The sequence below is a fragment of the Eulemur rufifrons genome, chromosome 24 (assembly GCF_041146395.1).
Source record: "Eulemur rufifrons isolate Redbay chromosome 24, OSU_ERuf_1, whole genome shotgun sequence".
NCBI lineage: Eukaryota > Metazoa > Chordata > Mammalia > Primates > Lemuridae > Eulemur > Eulemur rufifrons.
The window spans coordinates 18,604,690-18,623,445 of record NC_091006.1 but is presented as its reverse complement, the minus strand read 5'-3'; the positions used below and the strand labels follow the sequence as shown (position 1 = coordinate 18,623,445).

Genomic DNA, 18,756 nt, shown 5'->3' with positions numbered 1-18,756 from the left:
TTCTATTTTTACTAGAGATGGGGTCTCGCTCTTGCTCAGGGTGGTCTCAAACTCCTGAGCTCAAACAATCCACCCGCCTCAGCCTCCCAGAGTGCTAGGATTACAGGCATGAACCACCACGCCCAGCCTAACTTTCTTATTTAATTGTTCAAGAATTTTACTTTTTTGGCCGGGCGCGGTGGCTCACTCCTGTAATCCTAGCACTCTGGGAGGCCGAGGCAGGTGGATCGCACAAGGTCAGGAGTTCGAGACCAGCCTGAGCAAGAGCGAGACCCCGTCTCTACTAAAAATAGAAAGAAATTATCTGGCCAACTAAAATATATATAGAAAAAATTAGCCGGGCATGGTGGTGCATGCCTGTAGTCCCAGCTACTCGGGAGGCTGAGGCAGTAGGATCGTGTAAGCCCAGGAGTTTGAGGTTGCTGTGAGCTAGGCTGATGCCACGGCACTCACTCTAGCCTGGGCAACAAAGTGAGACTCTGTCTCAAAAAAACAAAAAAAAAAAAAAAGAATTTTACTTTTAATTTCAAAGAGTGTGTTCTTATTCTCATACATTTTTTTTGTTCCCCCGAGAGGACCTTTGTGTTATTTTTCATTTGTAATCCTTTCTTCATACACTCTTAGAATAACAGAACATTTTAAATATTTGGTTCTTAACATTTTGTTTGAGGGTTGGTTTTCCTGTTTTAGCTTAGACTCTTTCTTTCATGTTGGAGGCTTTGTTCGTTGTTGCCTCCCAGATATTAAAGAGGCCAACACAAAGCTGATGAGACAGTAAACAGATGGATGCGACAGGCTCAACAGCATGCTTTGCTTTGGGGTGACAAGGGCAAGAACCAGCTATTAGGATAAAAGTCCTAAAATGCCAGAATAAGGCAGCCCTTGCACTAAACCAAAGCACACCAGATTCTCTATTCACAGAAGAACCCTGCTTTCACACCTGGCTGTCAGTGTACAGCTCTGCTGGGGGCCACATCTCCACCGCTGTCCCTCCTTACCTGTTGCTGGCCCCAGCCTTCCCCGTTCTGCATCTCCAGGCTACACCCCGTCAACCTGCTCCCATCTTGCTTAACTTGCAGTGATGTCCTCCCCCACTCTCCTCACTGCTGTTGATTTACTTCCTTCTTTCAGTGAACATGTTGCTGAGCGGACCTACTTAGCCGACCACACGTGTGCATGTCTTTATGTGATTGTAACATTCTGTGTACAAATAACTTTGGGTCTTGTTTTCACTTCACCTGGTGAGTATTTTCTATCTTAACATACTGCCAGTTCTGGTTAGAATCTACCTGAGCAACAAAGTTAAGTTAAAGCACAACGGATTCTCTGAAATACTCAGTCTACTTTTAATTCCAATAACAAAATCACTGTGGAATAGTTCCCAGACCCAGGCCTTCTTCAATTTTTGTTCTTTACTGCTGGTTTACAGCAAAGATGGCTGATTTCATATTTCATCACTAAACTCCAACTTCCTCATGTAGTAGTTTAGAGTTTTCAGGGCTCTGCAGGAAAAATATTTTCCAGCCCACCATCATTTCCAGGAATGTGTTAAATGGGGACAGTGTCTGTTCATGGTTTAGGTTGTTGTTTGCACTAAATATATCATCTGGAGAATACAGCTCCACCCTGAGTTTCCTAACTACTGCCAACACTTCTGACTGAAAGCTTTTTATCAGTGGTCATATTCATAGCTTCTCACCTAAACACAACAGTACACACTTTTTGGTGTGTAAATAAATCACACAGGCTGCTTTCAGAAACTGCAGATACCGGATTTTACCACTAGAAATTTTAATTTGGTAAGCTAGGGATAAGCTTAGTAATATGCAGTTTCAGTACACACGCCAGGCAATTCCGACTTACGCCATCATTAGACTCCACTTTGAGAGTCCCACTGTGGTCATCTAATTTCTAGTAACAATGGCTTGGCAGGGAACATTCCCATCTTGATTATTCATAGGGTTTCCTGCCCATGAGCTTTCTCATGTTGAATAAGGGATGTATTGTAACTGAAAGCTTTCCCACATTCATTACATTCATAGGGTTTCTCTCCAGTATGAATTCGCTGATGCCTAGTAAGTTGACACCGCTGGCTAAAGGCTTTCTCGCAGTGGTTGCATTCATAGGGTTTCTCTCCTGTGTGTGTTCTCTCATGTTTAGTAAGGGTCGACCGATCATTGAAGGCTTTCCCACAATCAATACATTCATAGGGCTTTTCTCCAGTATGCGTTCTCTGATGTTCAATGAGTCGTGATCGCTGAGTGAAGGCCTTAGCACATATGCTACACTGATAGGGCTTCTCTCCAACGTGCATTCTCTGATGCACAATGAGGGGAGACCTCTGGCTGAAAGCTTTGCCACAATGACTGCATTCATAAGGTTTCTCTCCAGTATGTGTTCGCTGATGCACGACCAGCTGAGATTGCTGACGGAAAGATTTCCCACAATCATTACACTCATATGGTTTCTCCCCAGAATGAATTCTCTGATGGGAAAGAAGGTGTGAGCTCCCTGTGAAGGCTTTCCCACACTGATGACACTCAAAGGGTTTCTCTCCAGTATGAGTTCTCTGGTGCTCAATAAGGTGTGAGCTCCCTGTGAAGGCTTTATCACACTGACTGCATTTGTACGGCTTCTCTCCAGTGTGAATTCGCAGATGCCTAATGAGTTGAGTGCTTCGAATGAAGGATTTTCCACACTGGTTACATTCATAAGGCTTCTCTCCACTGTGAGTCCTTTTATGTGCTATGAAGTCAGAGCTTTGGCTGAAAGACTTTCCACAGTGAGGGCACTCATAAGGTTTCTCTCCAGTATGGATTCTCTGATGCACAATGAGGTTAGAGTTCCACCTAAAGGATCTTCCACATTCAAGACATTTATATGGTTTTTCTCCAGTGTGAGTTCGCTGATGCCTAATAAGTTTGGAACTCTGGGTGAAGGATTTCCCACACTGGTTGCATTTGTAGGGCTTCTCTCCAGTATGTGTCCTCTCATGTACAACAAGGTCATAGCTCTGGCTGAAAGATTTCCCACACTGAGTACATTCATAGGGCTTTTCTCCTGTGTGTGTTCTCTGGTGTATAAGAAGCTTAGAACAACAGCTGAAAGATTTTCCACACTGATTACACACATATGGCTTCTTCCCAGTCTGAATAACGTTACAGTCATTAAAAGATGAGGCCATGGAGAAGGAATCACAGCTACCCTTACATCTGAAGGGGGCTTCACCAGGGTCACTTCTTTCCATTCGTGCTAGGCACAAACCCTCACAATAGGCTTCCCCACATTTGTCACACTCGTACTGCATTCCTCTAAAATCTACCTGCTTGTGTTCTTTCAGAGACACGCTGTGACAGAAAAGGTTTCCATAGTCCTTACAATCACTGCTATTTTCTGCTGAAAAAATTCTACCATGAAAACAAAGGGAGGTACCAAATCTGAGGGAGTCACTACTGACAACATATTCACATGGAGTTTTACTTCCTGTTTCAACGTTTTCAAGTTTACTGAAGTAGATACTCTGACAGAAGGCTCTAGCACGCTGACAATTTTCACAGGGCTTCAGACCTGCCCAGGCTCTCTCATGAGTAATGAAAACTGAATTTTGTTTCAACCCCTTCACCTGTGCATTGAGTTTCTGGAAATGTTCATTTGTAGGTAATGTTGGAGGTAGAAGGCTTAAACGTAGACGATGACCTACCCCAAGTTCATGCTCACGATGTTCCCCTTCAGCAAACAGTCCCTCCGAGGTGGGTCTCTGCCTCACAGATTCCTCCTGGGCTTCCTCTAGACAGTCCCTCTGGTCCTGCATGTTTCCTAAAGGCTCTGGCCAGGGGTGCTCACCCTGAATGCAGTGATTCATTTCCATGTGGTGGGATGGTTCTTCCCTAGTGTTACCTTTCTCAGAAGCTGACCTTTTCTTTTCAAGTGTAGCCTTGCAGTCTGAAAGAAATCCACAAAGTCTTTGTTACCACAGAAGCCTTAGAGGGGGAGAGCGGGATGAGAGTGACTGCTGAGAATGGATGGATCAGCAAACACGAAAGCAGTGGTAAAGCGCAAAACACAAGCAAAGCAATAAACGGAAAGGGGAAATCCACAGAAAGAACTGTGTCTGCCAGGTATAAGGCCATTCACCACAGCAAGAAAATATGTATGTCCTAATCCCCTGGTCCCTATGAATGTGACCTCTTTGGAAAAAGGGACCTTGCAGATGTAACTAAGTGTAGGATCCTGAGATGGGGAAATTATCCTGGATTATCCAGGCGGGCCCTAAAGCCAACCACAAGAGTCCCTGTGATGGGGGGCAGAGGGAGTTTGATACGCACAGAGAAGGTGATGAGAAGTCAGAACAAAGACAGACTTGAAGACTGGAAATGTGGCCCCACAAGGAATGGCACATTCCACAGAAGATGGAAAGTAAGGAACAGATTTCCCATTTGGAGCCTCCAGAGGGAGCAGAGCTCTGCTGACACCTTGATTTCAACCCAGTGATACTAATTTAAGACTTCTGACCTCCAGAACTTTAAAAGGAGAAATCTGCATTGTTTTAAGACACCAGATTAATGGTATTTGTTACAGCAGCCACAGGAAACTAAGAGAGCACCTTAACTAGTGTTTTGTCCTAGAATCTCAGTCTATGTTCCAGTTCCGGATCTCATACAACATCTCAAACATCAAAACTGATGTAATATTCTTTTTATAAAAACAAGAGGATAAAGCAATATGATATAATATTCTTAATGCACTAATTCTCCCATTTCTTCAGGCTGCTCACAGAAAAAAACTCTGCAACCACTCCAGAACTGATCCCACAGACTCTGCAGAGGAGCATTTTGGTCCTGAAGCAGCCATGTCACCTGACTGGCTGCAGCTGGCCTTCCCCACCTGACACTTCGGACAGGTCTTTAGACTGTCTGAAGCTTCATTATCCTGGCAGTAAGCCAGTAATGAAAACACTCAGCTTTCAAGGTTTACTCTGAGATCAATGAGTTAGTGCTCGAACCTCGCATGGTGTTTGGCACTGTAAGCACACAACACTGTTGGCCTTGACATCCTTGTTACTGTCCTAATAGAGATTCCTCCCTCTGGCGAAGACATTTGGCCTCTAAAAACGAGTGTTAAGAGGCTCCCAGCTCAAGATCCTCGTCTGAGTCCTCCACGGTTCCCCCTTCATTTGTCACTCTGACCACTCTGGCCATGCAGCCACCCATGGCTAACACTATTCAAGGCCTGTGCTCAAGTCCCCATGCTTCACGAGCCTGCAAAAAGCAAGGGCCGTCCATTTGGCAAAGCATTACCCACACTCTCCCACCATCCCTTGACTTCTGGGAGGATGATTCCTTCATGTCAAAGACTTTTTCCCTCTTGGACAAGGTTCTCACCTACACCGAGCACCTCTCACAGCCAACACGGTTCTCATCCCCAAATCTCTGTGGTTCCTCTAGGAAGACACCTCAGAATCCCTGGGGGAAGGACATTTTCAAATGAAACAATGGCCCAATGAAGGGGTATCTGAGGACGAGAAGCATGGAGGAAGTCTTTGGGTGGCTGAGATGTGCCCAGGTTGTGCCTGGCTGTTGAAAACCAGATGAAGGACAGCAGCATCTCCATCAGAAGCATGAAATGAGGATGCCAGAGCATCCATGCAGGCCAGCCAAGATGAGAGACACTGACAGCAAACACTTCAGAATGACGCTGCCTGAGGCAGGGTGTGCAAAGCGTGGCACAGGGAGGAGGGAGAGGGCAAGCATCTGTGGGTGCATTTTCAGAGGAAGAAATAAGAGGCAGCAGGCAAGAGAGTGACAAGGTAAGAAAGGGAAGGAAAATTCAAGATAAATTCAGATAAATTCAATGTCTCCAGCCTGGGGAAAATGTAAGAGGGTGGTGTGAAGGATACAAATGATGCACTTTGCTAAGTGGTCTGTTAATTGAAAACAAAACAATTAAGAAAAGAAGCCTATTAGCTGGGATGAGGAACATGTTTCAGCATTGAGTGGGGGAGGGTTCCACTACTCTGGGAATACACTAGAGGCCGTGAATTACATCCTGTAAATGGTGACCTACATGGTATGTGAACTATAGCTTGATAAAGCTTTGAGAAAATAAAGCACCCTAGTTAAGATGGCACCCTAGGACACAGGAGGCTCCATGGGATGAGAAGAGGTGGGAAGATGGGCCCAGGAAAGGGTTCTTCTGGGAGGGTGGGGCTGTTGCCACTCCCTGGATGTGCAGGTTCTCCCAGAGAAGGGGTGACGCTCAACCATAGGGCAATGGCTGGGCCTGAAGGGAAGTCCCAGGAGCTGCTGGCCTGGGTGGAGGACAGGACGAGGGGGCCTGAAGACCCCCAAACCAGAAAAACAGACAAGGCAGCTGAGCAGTACAGCCAAAGGGGAGACAGGACTAGAGGCAAACTCATGCCTGAAAAATGTCTGATGATAACAATGTGATTCCCTTCAGGGCAGGTGGACCCAGATGGGAATGCGGCTGCCTCAGCTCAGCCACAGGTGTCACGGAACACCCAGGGAAGCTCTCCCAGAGGCTCCCTCCTTGGACCCCTGGCTCCACAGATAGTTCTTGGCTTATCATCAGCTGCTGAGCTGCTTCTCACAAAACCTGCTCTCACCTCGGGGAGGCAGCTGCCCCACCCTGCACAGGTCATCTCGTTCCAGCTGGGAGATCACTTCTGGCTTGGAAAGCAGAAGCCCTGGTTGGGAGAAAGACACAGGCTTGGAAATGAAACAGCATGGTCCTGAGCCCCCACAGACCCCAAGGCCACGCCTAGGAAACTCCCCACTGGCAGGACGATAAGTCACAGAACAAGTGGAAATGCCTGGGACCTGCTTCCAGAGAATTCCAGCAGGAACACCTTCAGAATTGCTACAGCTTTGAGTCCCAGAGGCAGAAACCTCCTGCCACGGGCAGAGCCCACCTTACCCAGAGAGACCAGATGGCCATAGGTCTCCAGAGTCACATTGCGGTACAGCATCCTCTGGGCCAGGTCCAACTGTCTCCACTCCTCCTGTGTGAAGGTCACAGCCACATCTTCAAAGCTCATGGATGCCTGAAACACAGACCCAGGCCCATGTGCTCACGCATAAGCTCCTGCTATGGTCTAAATGTTGGTGCCACCCCAAATTCCCATGTTGGAAACTAATATCCAATGTGATAGTGTTATGAGCTGTGAGCTTTATGAGGCAATGCCTTTGTAAGAGGCTTGAGGGAACCTTCTTGCCCCTCCCACCATATGAAGACACAGAGAAGGTGTCATCTATGTAAAAGCAGGCCTCACCAGGTACCAAATGTGCTGGCACCTCAGTCGTGGACTTCCCAGCCTCCAAAACATGAGCAGGAATTTCTGTTGTTTGTAAGTTTCCCAGTGTTTCTTGTAACAGCAGCCCAAACAGACATGTTCACAGTGTGTACTTTTTACTTTGCCAGTCACACTAGTGATCCTGACTTCTGGACTGGAAATGACAGGAACCCCACTAGGAGATTCCCCACCCCCAGCCTCACTACAAAATCACAGTTTCGCTCTAAATCAGGGATAGGCAAATGACAGCCCATAGGACAGATATGGGTTGTGGTGTGTTTTCAGAAGGCTAATGCCATGGACTAAAGTGTGTCCTCCCAAATTCATATGTTGAAGCCATTAATTCCCAACGTGACTATTTGGAGATGGGGCATTTAAGGAGGTAATTACGGTTAAATGAGGTCTTGATGATGAGGCCCTAATCTAAATGAGCCTGGTGTCCTTACAAGAGATAAGAGGAAGAGACATCAGAGGGCGCTCTCTTCACCTCCACCCCATCCCACCCCATTCAAGGGCACAGCAAGACACTCACCATCGGCAAGCCAGGAAGAGTGCCCTCACCTGACACTGACCATGCTGGCACCTATCTTGGACTTCCACTCAACAGGACTGTACAAAAATAAATTTTTGTTGTTTAAGCCACCCAGTCTGTGGCATTTTGTTACAACACCATGAGCTAACTAACATAGCTAACCACAGACTTTACATTTTTAGAGGAAGGGGAAAGTGGGAGAGGGAGGGGAAGAGGAGGAGGACCTACTACACTGTCAGTACTATAGAAGTACAGCATATACCGTTATGTACAGTATATAACACTTGATAATGATAATAAATGACCATATTGGTTTATGTATTTACTCTATTTTTTGTCATTATTTTACAGTGTATACTTTCTGCGTTAAAAAAAAAAGTCAACTGTAAAACAGCCTCAGGCAGGCCCTTCAAGAAGTGTTCCAGAAGCATTGTTAGCTTAAGAGACAACAACTTCACCCATGTTATCGCTCCTGAAGATTTTCCAGGGGGGGTAAGACGTGGAGATGGAAGACAGTGACATTGATGATCCTGACCCCATGTAGGCCTAAGCTAATGTGTGTGTTTGTGTCTTAGTTTGTAGCAGAATTATTTCAATGTTAAAAAAAGATTTTTTAATAGAAAAAAGATTATAGAGTAAGGATATAAAGACAATATTTTTGTACAGCTGTACAATGTGTTTGTGTTTTAAGCTAAGTGTTACTACAAAAGAGTCAAAAAGTTTCAAAATTAAAAAGTTTATAAAGTAAAAAAGATACAGTAAACTAAGGTTAATTTATTATTAAAAATGTTTTATATATACTTTATATAGTTAAATATATTGTTTATAAGGTCTACAGTAATGTGTAGTAACATTCTAGGCCTTTACATTCACTCACCACTCACTGACTCACTCAGAGCAACTTCTATCCCTCAAGCTCCATTCACGGTAAGGCTCCTATTTAGGTTCACCTTTTATACTGTATTTTTACCATACCTTTCCTAAGTTTGGATACCCAAATACTTTACCACTGTGTTACAAGTGCCCACAGTACTCAGTATAGTAACATGCTGTACGGGTCTGTAGCCTAGGAGGTACAGGTGAGGGCAGTACCACCTAGGTTTAAGTACATGCTATGATGGTCACCCAACAATAAAATTGCCTCATGATGCATTTCTCAGAACATATATCCCCATCATTAAGTGATCAATGACTGTAGTTACCATCTGACCCTTTACAGAATAGAATACACTTGCTGACCCTACTTGGAAGGCCAGCAGGCAAGGGGCTATCGGCCCTGGCCTTGGGGGACGGGCCTGAGTTAGTGTCTCAGCTTCATAACTTACTGGTTACACATCTGGACACATCCTTGAACTTCCCTGACATGTGCTGCCATGATGTGGCTATGAAGAGACCCCCAGCATGGGGGTGTTTCACAGGACATGAGGAGCACCGGCCCCCTGGCACCCAGACAATGCATGTGGTGTTGTGATGCGAGTGAGGTCAGGGCCCTGGGCTTCACCCCGAGTGCTGCACCATGAACCAACTACTGGAGACCCTTCAGGCGACTATGGTGCTTTAAGGGGACACCGCCAGTGGTCTCAGGGAGGATTGAGGGCCCAGTGTGGCTGCTTGGGTACAGAGGTCAGCTCCACCTGCCCTCAGGGGCCTGGTGAGCAACCACAAGCAAAATATCTAAAGCAGAGATCTGGCCCAGCCAACCAGGTGCAGACAACTCATGCAGGGTCTGATCCAAGGAGCTCCTGGCTTGTCCATGCAGGAGACAAGTAAGGTGCTTCACTGCAGGGAGGCCAGTGGTGGCACCAGCCAGCATCATGGAGTTTTCACATTGACAGCCGGGGGAGACAGGTGCTATTCTTGGATCCATTTTATGTCTGAGGACACTGATGCACTGAGAGCAAATGCCCCCCTACTCACCTGGGGTGGGACTGGCCAGGAATGTGCTTCCATTTCCTCCTGAAACCTGGAGAGGCTGCTGTAACAAGGGCAGAGGTCCTCAGCAGGCTGGGCTGGGTGGAGGAACAAGCAGGGATTCAGCCTCACCTCGGCACCCACGCCCTGGGATCACCCCCACCTGGGTCAAGGGGAGGTACCAGTTCTGCCTCTCCACTGAGGCCTTGAGGTCCTCCAAGGGGGCCAAGGGGGCCCCGGTGCAAGAACAGGCGTCACGCTTGGTGTGGACCTGGGCTGCTCCAGGTGCAGCGTAAGTGCCCAGGGTGTGCTGCCGTCTCAGCTGCAAGCCCACAGACACACGGCCACTCCACAGTCAAAGCAGGGGCCCACCTTTCCCGTCATTTCAAGAGATTTAGTAAGCGGAGGTGGAGGCTGGTTGTGTAAACAACTGTACAATTTAAAAGACCACAATGAAACCAGAGCTAGTTTCAGAAAAAAAAACACTGGGGGAGTAGGGACAAGGAGGGTATGATATGCCCAGGAGCACAACATGGCACCTCTCCCTGGCTTGGGGATGTCTTCCAGGCAGGCCCTGCTCTGGTCCAAGCTAGGGGTTCTGGGATGCTGCCCCACTACCAGAGCAGGCCTATCACCAAATGTCCCACGCTCCTGTTCATCTGATATTCTGGCTGTAGTCACATCACTGTCCCACTGTGAGTCTGGCAAAAACCCCTCGATTCCTGCACCAAACCCTTCCCCACCTCTGACCCCCACCCCTGCCTGGGTGTACACGCTTCTCTGCAGTCACTGGTCACCCAAGAGTACTGGATGTCCCAGAAGTGCTCTGCTCGTACCAGCAAGGCTCGCTCCACCTCCACCCAAGGGTGCCTTTCATCAGTACAGCACTTTCCAGTTCAGAAAGAACTTTGAACTCTGATCCTCTTGAAAAGTGAAACAGCTCCCATTTGGGCTACGAGAGCACATAAGGAGAGCCCCCGTAGACACCAAACACTCTGACCCGTTACTTCCTGCAGGCGGACACTTGTTATCCTTCTAGGTTTGAATGTTGGCATTTTTCTTATCCCACATTCTCGAAAAAACCCATTTTCCCGGAAAAATCAAGTATCAAGCCATGTGTTGTGGAAATCTTGCTTTTTGCACGCCTTATTTTTTTGGAAGCTCTCACCTTTTGCTTCGAAGGCTTGGGAAACCTCTTCCACCAGAGTCATCCCCTCTTTTCAGCTGTCCAGGTACTGAGGCTTTGTTCAGGTCCTAAGCTCCCCAGAGGGTGATGGGGAACAACTTCTGACCAAGTGTCTAAACTGGGCCAAGGCCTCAAAGCGGCCTGAACACTTGTGGCTGATGGAACCACATTGCCCCAGTGACTATTCATTTCCTGGGCAATCTTTTCTGAGAACTCTATTGCTCTCAAATACTTCTGGGGTCTGAGAACTCCTTTCCTAAGCTTAATTCTGTAGGGACACTCTCCCCTCCAGGCACAAGCTTCATGGCAGGTCCCAATCCCTCTTCCGAACAGACATCTAACATTCTTCAGGCAAACTGAGGACTCAAGTCTTCCAAGAATAACTAGAAAAAAAGAGAGAGAGAGTGGGGGCGGAACAGTAAAGTCAATGCTGAAACAGAAAAGACTTCACAATGCAGGGATTGTATTCTCCAACCTCAGTGCCAGGGCCAGCACAGATAAGGCACCATAAACACATTAAGAAACTAAATGCAGAATGATTAGAATTGCTATCAGGTAACAAGTTGCGGTGAGGTGGGGAGGGTGGAGAGAGGAACATTAACACACCACTAAAAAACGTTTAAGGCATAACATAAACCTGTGACAAAATGTTTAGCTTGCAAGCCTTTTAGAGTTGGTGTGAGTACACATTTACCTAACTCTCAACATCAGACTTACTCAAAATGACCCCTACCCGCAAAAGGAAGCTCCCTCCATCTACAATGCTGGAATGGCCACAGGTAAGTCACACACCTATCACAGGGAGTGCACAGTGGAGGGCTGATGCAGCAGGCCTGGATTGTCCAAATGCTGCATATTCCAATGCAAGGTGTAGCCCTTAACCTCTAGCTGGGAGATAACCTCTGAGCAAACCCTCAGAAGAAATATCTCCCATGCACCAGAAAAAGTGCCCAGGCAGAAGGCCCCCCCAACCACCACACCACCACCAAACCTGTGTCTACCTGCTCTCCCACATTGCCCTCCTTTGACCAGCACAGCTGACCCTCCTTCTGTGCGCTGATCAGGGCTCTGCAGTCTTTTTTTTTTTTTTTTTTTTTACCATGACTGTGGTTGGTGAGGAATGGCTTGCATCCTAATCCCTAGAACCTGTCAATGTGAGAATGTTGCCTCACATGGCAAAAGGGACTCCAGAAACGTGGCAGAGGATCTTGAGATGGGGAGAATGTCAGGTGGGTCTGATGTCACCACAGCGATCCTGACAAAGAGGGAACTGGATGAGGAACTGGGCCAGAAACCCACATATATCCAGGGTGAGAAGTGCATCCCAAGTGGTCTGCCCATGGGGGCTGAGCAGGGATACTGGAAGTCCTCCCTGAAACCTGCTGCAGGCATTCCCATGTGAACTAAAATAAAATCTTAAGGCTCACCCCTGACCGGCTGACTAAATGGACCCCCTCTTGGCCAAAGGAATATCCTAAATCTAAATTGCCTGCCATAAGAAGGGAGGTCAGACATGCCTCATCATGCCTCCCTCTCTTCTTGGAGACATCCTTTGTAACCCATTGACAAGCCTAAGGGTATGCAAGACAAACCTGCAGGTCCTCAATTTATACAACAAATATATGACCGGTGGCTTATCTCTGATAAAGAGCTCCTTATGTTAAAACATTCCAAGCCTTTAGACAAAGCTTCATGTCTTTAACCAATTACTAGTCAAAGAATCTTTAAACCCACCTATAGCCTGTAAGCCCCCCCACCTTTGAGATGGCCCACCTTTCTGGGCCAAACCAATGTATGCCGTCCATGTACTGATTTGTGACTTTACCTGTAACTTCCCTGAAATGTATAAAACCAAACTGTAACCCAACCACAGCAAGTCCACTTGCTCAAGGCTTCTTGGGCGTGGCTCTGGGTCATGATCCTCAAATTTGGCTCAGAATAAATCTCTTTAAAATTATTTTACAGGCCGGGCGCGGTGGCTCACGCCTGTAATCCTAGCACTCTGGGAGGCCGAGGTGGGCGGATCGTTTGAGCTCAGGAGTTCGAGACCAGCCTGAGCAAGAGCAAGACCCCATCTCTACTAAAAATAGAAAGAAATTATATGGACAGCTAAAATATATATATAGAAAAAATTAGCCGGGCATGGTGGCGCATGCCTGTAGTCCCAGCTACTCGGGAGGCTGAGACAGGAGGATCGCTTGAGCTCAGGAGTTTGAGGTTGCTGTGAGCTAGGCTGACGCCACGGCACTCACTCTAGCCTGGGCAACAGAGTGAGACTCTGTCTCAAAAAAAAAAAAAAAAAAAAAAAAAAAAAATTATTTTACAGAGTTTGGCTTTTTTCCCATTAACACCCCTCACACTCTGTCAACAACAAAGAGCTGGGACCCTCTTTTCAAGCACCTTGAGCTGCTGCACACACCCAGCCCCCACTGCCTGACCCAGTCACTGTTTCTTGCTGGGGTTACCATAGTAGATGGGGGCTGGGGGTCCTGCCTCCTTCTTTCCTTTCTCTCAGGAAGCAACAGGGACCACTACAGAAAAAAGCTTGTATCACATTCATTACCCTTTGGAATGCCAGCTTCCCACTGCCCTTGGGTGAAAGTCTAAATTCTTCCACAAGACCCAGAAGTCCCTTTCCAGATTAAAATCACCCACAAAGGCTGGTTTAGAAACTGGTTGCAGACTTCACATGACATTTAGTCACGAGGAACATCTTTCAGCTCCCTGATCCCACCAGCTCCACCCCCAGACATCCCCACGTGCTTCACCATCCACAAGCATGCTCCTTATCTTGCTAACTCTGCTCCCAAGCCAATTAGAGGCCATGCAAATGAAGCTCTGGATTTCTGGTATAGGATCACACACTGAGGTGAACTCTGAACTCTGTTCCAACTACATTTAAGATACAAAAAGCAAGCACATAAGAAACACAAGGAGGATAAAAAGCAGCATGAACATCTCCATGGATGAGGAGCAGGAGGCAAAGCAAAGTGATGGTGGGTGTGGCCCTCCAGCTGTGGCTTGCAGGGGCCCTAAAGGAAGCTGATGGGGGTGAGGGTCTGGCTCCTGTGGCTTGAGAGAGGAGCCATTTTCTAGGCTAGGCTGCACCAGAGACATGGCCCCAATAAGAAATCAGAGCCACAGTGCCCCAACCCTGTTTGTTGAAAAACTTGTTGGCAAATGCTGCCAGGGATGAGCAAGCTGCTTGCCCAGTGTTATTAGTGTCCTGTGGCACCTGTAACAAATCTAATAAAATTTTTACCTTAAAACAACAGAAACTTGTTCTTTAATCGTTCTGAAGCCCAGAAGCTTTTCTGCTGAGTGCCTTTTTCATTTCTTTCTTTCATCTCTTTATGATTTGTTTTGAGAAATGGGTGAGCTGAGGCTAGAAAAGCTCTAGGAGGGCATTTCTATCTCATTATTTTCCTGTAAAAGTCAGTAGCAGATAAAAGTGAAGGGGTCTGAACACCCAAGTCACAACTGAGTAAACAAACACCTGAGAAACTGCCTAACCTTACCAAAAAGAAACAAGAACCCCAAATGCAGGCTCAGCGTGGTGATGAGAGCTGCTGGGAAGGGAAGCTGGTACAAATGGAAAACAGCTTGGCAATGCATAAAACCACCTGAATCATCAAGGCCTCAAGTCTAGAAATCCCATCACCAAAAAGATGGAACAAATGTTAAGGATAAAGATGTTAATCACGTGATAGTGGGGGAAAAAAAATATGGATGTAACCTAAACTCTCAATGGCAAGGGTCGAGCAATCTGTGGATTACAGGTGGAAGCCACTGCACCCAGCCAAAACCTTTAAATTAAGTTTTTCAATAAATAATATTCATGAGGAATGTTAAAAAGTTTTTAACTTTCTTAAAAGTCACAAAAATATCATATTCATGATATAAAAAACAAAAGTGCAAGACAAAAAGGCCGAATACTCTGTCTCATTTCAAAAGACAATGCTGTGAACTACTGCATATCTTTTCAGAAATGTTACTTGCATCTAAAAGCATGTGTTTCTTTTATATTTTATAAGATAAAACATATGAATCATCTTTTTTTCTTTATTTTGAGACAGGGTCTTGTGTCACCCATGCTGGAGTGCAGTAGTGTCATCATAGCTCACTGTAGCCTCAAACTCCTGGGCTCAAGCAATCCTGCCTCAGCCTCCCTAGTAGCTAGGACTACAGACATCCACCACTATACCCAGCTATTTTTTTTTCTTTTAATTTTGCAGAGACAGGGTCTTGCTATATCACCCAAGCTGGTTCCGAAACTACCAGCCTCAAGTGAATCTCCTGACTTGGCCTCCCAAAGTGCTGGGATTACAGGCATATGCCATCGTGTCCAGCTAAAATAAAATATGTGCTTCATCTTTATACACACAGACACACATATAGAGTCAACATACACCTATTTGGTGGCCTTTTTCAATTATGTTTGCTGGACTCCATTACACACCTCTAGATATTCATCAATTGTGTCCTTTATTGTAGCTATCTGGTAATCCATTCCACACATGTACCGTAATTTATTTTTATGGACATTTAGGGTTTCCCTGTTTTTTGGCTATTACAAACAGTGGATAACAAATCTCTTTGCATATATTTTGCACATTTGTGTATTTATTTCCTAAAGAAAAATGCTAAGAGGTAGAACTGCAAGGTCAAAGGAAGGCTGCATTTTAAAATCTCAATAAATGTTGCCCAACTTCCTGCAAAACATTATTGCCATTTATACTGCTATGCCTCCATCCATCAGTGTGTGACAGGTCCATTCCCTTTGCTCTTGGATTTAAACACCAAATATTATCTTAAACAGTTAATTCCCATAAATTTAATCTATAAATTCAATAAAAAATACCACCAGAATTATTTTTTCTTGTAAGAATTCTCAACCAAATTATTTTTTGAACATGACAAAATTATATTTAAGCTTCTTTAATGAAAATAAAGACTTGTGAGAGAGAAGAGGAGCAAATGACAGTCACAAACAGCTCACAATAAAATAAACTGCACAGATAAATGTGAAAAACTGCTCTGCATTAAAGACACATGAACTAAAATCCAGTGGGGCCTATGACCCCAGCCTCCTGCCCTGCCCCTCAGAATCCATGACCACTTAGGCTGTACCTCCTATGGGCTGGGCACTGCACCCTGTCCTTTGACTGAATTCATGAATTTGATCCTCCTTGCAACCCCACAAAGGTGATTATCAGCATTTTCCCTATTTTGTGGATGAGGAAACCGAGGCAGAAAAAGCTTGATAAAACTTAATTAAGGCCTCATGGCTGGGGAGTAGGAAGTTGAAAGCTCGCAGCCCGTGGCCCTAAGCACACTGCCACTACCTCCATCAGACCCCAGACCAGCCCACTGCCCCTTCTCTTTCCTGGCATCCTTGGCCCTAGGCCCACCTCTTGCCCTCTCTGACCTGGTTGCTCTGTGCAATCTGCCTCATGTTCCAACTACCCCCTCTATCTACCCCTGTGGGTTTCTGAGTCCTGGGTGGTATGAGACTTCAGGAACACCAATATCCACTCAGTCTCCATCCCTTACAGCTGCCCATGCTCTCACTCCCCACTGCAGTCCCCTCCCACCACTGTCCTCTCTGTGCAGACAAACCTGCCTCTTAATTCATTCCAAAGGATAACCCTAGACTCTGCCAACTTCCGAGAGCACAAACTCCTCCAGGCCTGCACATCCTAGTTGAGCTCCCCTCAACTTCTGAGGTGAGAATTTTTCCTTCTGGTCAAGATGAATCCACTTCCCTGTACCCAACCCCCTTCTCCCTCTTCCTCTCAGCTGAGCCCCTGACAGAGGGACCAACACTCCCAGTCTCCCCCTCCTTACCCTGCCTATCCATTCCCTACCCTCTCACCCTTGAGCACAGACACACACACACACACACACACACATACACCACACCCAAGAAGGTTGCCCAAGAACTATGTGATACTATATTGTCCTGATGCTCCTGGCTAACCCTGGGGAATCTCCCACTGCCTGTGTCTATCTCTGCCCTCCGACCTTGTCCTTCTTTGGAGGCATCCAGTGGTGAGGGCTGGGAACACTCACTCTGCAGCCTGCTTTCAAGGTCCTGGTTCCACCACCTGCCACTGCAGGACCCTGAATAGGCATCCTGTTTCCTCACTGACAGAGGCCTCAGCTTCCTCATCTGTAGACATCTGGAATAGCAAGCCCCGCCTCATGAGGATGCTGGAAGGATTGAATAAGTTGCATTTACAGAGCTTAACATTGTGCCGACATGCAGAAGGAGCACAAGAAATTTAGTCATAATGATTGTATTTGGACATAAAACTCCCCTTCCTTTCCTCACGATGGACCTGGGAGGAGAATGGTCTGGCAAGATCCTTCCGGCTGCAGGGCTGGAACTTCATGTCCAGTCCAGGCCTCCTAGGCTTCCTGCCACTGCCATCCCCTCCTCCACATCCAGCCATGTCATCCACAGCTCCTCAACTCAACACAAAGACTGATCAGAAATTCCTCATCTCCCTTGCACTGTGACCTCCACACTGGCTCCATGCTGGAAACAGAAGAGTCTTCTTCAGCTCTTTCTCTTCCCTTGGCATCCCTCCTTACATTGAGCTATTTCCACAACCAGATGCTTCTCTATCTTCTTAGGCTCTTTAAAATCCAATCCTGTGCCTTCCTCAGTAGCACTGCCTTGTAAGGTCCCATTAAGTCTCACCTGAGCACAAATGGAACCCTGATCTTTCATTCACAGATCACAACGTCCCTGGTCTCTCCACACACACACCATTCTGCTCACCTCTGCAGCCTCTAACTCAGGCATACCAGCAACACTCAACTAGTACAGGCCTCCAATACCCCAGTTCCCCCCGCTCTGCCTAAACTGGCCTTAATCATTTGTTCACATGGAAAACACGTACTTTCCCTTCAAATTGAGTTCAAGTCCACGTCCTGGAGGTGGGATGCCGGTGGGGTGCAGTAGGCCTCACTCGCGCGTTGCCGCTGCCAGGAGGCTCTTGGCCACCACCTGGTGCACGGTACGCCTCCCGGGGATGAGCCCGGACGCTGAACTGAGGGAGATAAAAGGGGACATGAGAGGCCAGCCCAGGTGCACAGCCCTCGGGTCCTCGTACGCCAGCCTGAAACCCCAACACCAGCTGAGGGCTGACAACGTACTGCCGCTAGATCCCTACCTAGGACCGCCTCTGAAAACAGCTCCACCAGACCAGCCCCGGCCGGTCCTAGGAGCAGCCAAGGGAACCCCGGCCCTATCAGCCCCCGGCCACGCAGTAGGAGACTCCGGCAGACCCGGCTCGCTCCCTGGCGCGGCCCGGGTCACTTCGGGTGTGTCTGGCCCCGTCCTCCCCTCCCTGTGACAACAGCTAACCGCGAAAACTCGCCAGCTTCGGAAACAAGGCTTACCTGCGCGCGCCGGGGAATGGCGGTGCTTCCGGTGGGCGGCGGAAGTGCCTGGCTCGGCGCAACGAACCACAACTCCCAGGAGGCTGCGCGCCCACAGGCGTTGCTCCGGCGACTGCGGCGATGTCGAAGTGGGCGGGAGCTGGAGGGCGGCTATGATGCAGTGGGGTTTTCCCTTTGACCGCAGAGGGTTGGAAAGTTGGCTACCTGCGGCTGTGCCCTGCGGTGCGCCTGTTCCGCTTGTCTCCTGGAACAGGCGGCTCTAGTTCTCATGCAGCGGCCGAGGCCGAGAATGTGGAGGTCGCGGCCGGCGTCGAGGTCGTGTCTGGACGGGGCTTGCGCGGCCGTTTCTGGTGGAGACTTGCAGCGCCCGGACTATAGGGGGACGAAACGGAGACGGCCCGAGGAGAA

At 47.4% G+C, this 18,756-nt stretch overlaps 1 protein-coding gene across 3 annotated transcripts; it reads right to left on the bottom strand.

Annotated features, from left to right (window-relative positions):
• Positions 1 to 1,641: 1,641 nt before the first annotated feature.
• Positions 1,642 to 17,984, bottom strand: ZNF544 (zinc finger protein 544). Of its 3 annotated transcripts, none has more exons than XM_069456850.1 (6): positions 17,847 to 17,984; positions 10,921 to 11,321; positions 9,759 to 9,850; positions 6,934 to 7,060; positions 6,623 to 6,703; positions 1,642 to 3,942 (listed from the first exon to the last, which is right to left on the bottom strand). In XM_069456850.1, exons 2-6 carry the CDS (start codon positions 10,961 to 10,963, stop codon positions 1,955 to 1,957), a joined length of 2,331 nt encoding a protein of 776 aa, XP_069312951.1. In that variant the 5' UTR covers positions 10,964 to 11,321; positions 17,847 to 17,984; the 3' UTR covers positions 1,642 to 1,954. The 3 variants fall into 3 exon arrangements, with proteins under 3 accessions (XP_069312951.1, XP_069312952.1, XP_069312953.1); XM_069456851.1 differs by having other exon boundaries at positions 1,642 to 3,252; XM_069456852.1 differs by lacking the exon at positions 1,642 to 3,942 and having other exon boundaries at positions 6,567 to 6,703.
• Positions 17,985 to 18,756: the final 772 nt, after the last annotated feature.

Coding starts and splice junctions, on each gene's coding strand:
- ZNF544 (XM_069456850.1), bottom strand. CDS start 10,963: ATGACTCTGGTGGAAGAGGTTTCCCAAGCCTTCGAAGCAAAAG. Junction 7,061..9,758: donor CCTGGCCAGTCCCACCCCAG/GTGAGTAGGGGG, acceptor TCTGTGTTTCAG/GCATCCATGAGCTTTGAAGA. Junction 6,704..6,933: donor TGGCCATCTGGTCTCTCTGG/GTAAGGTGGGCT, acceptor TCTCCCAACCAG/GGCTTCTGCTTTCCAAGCCA.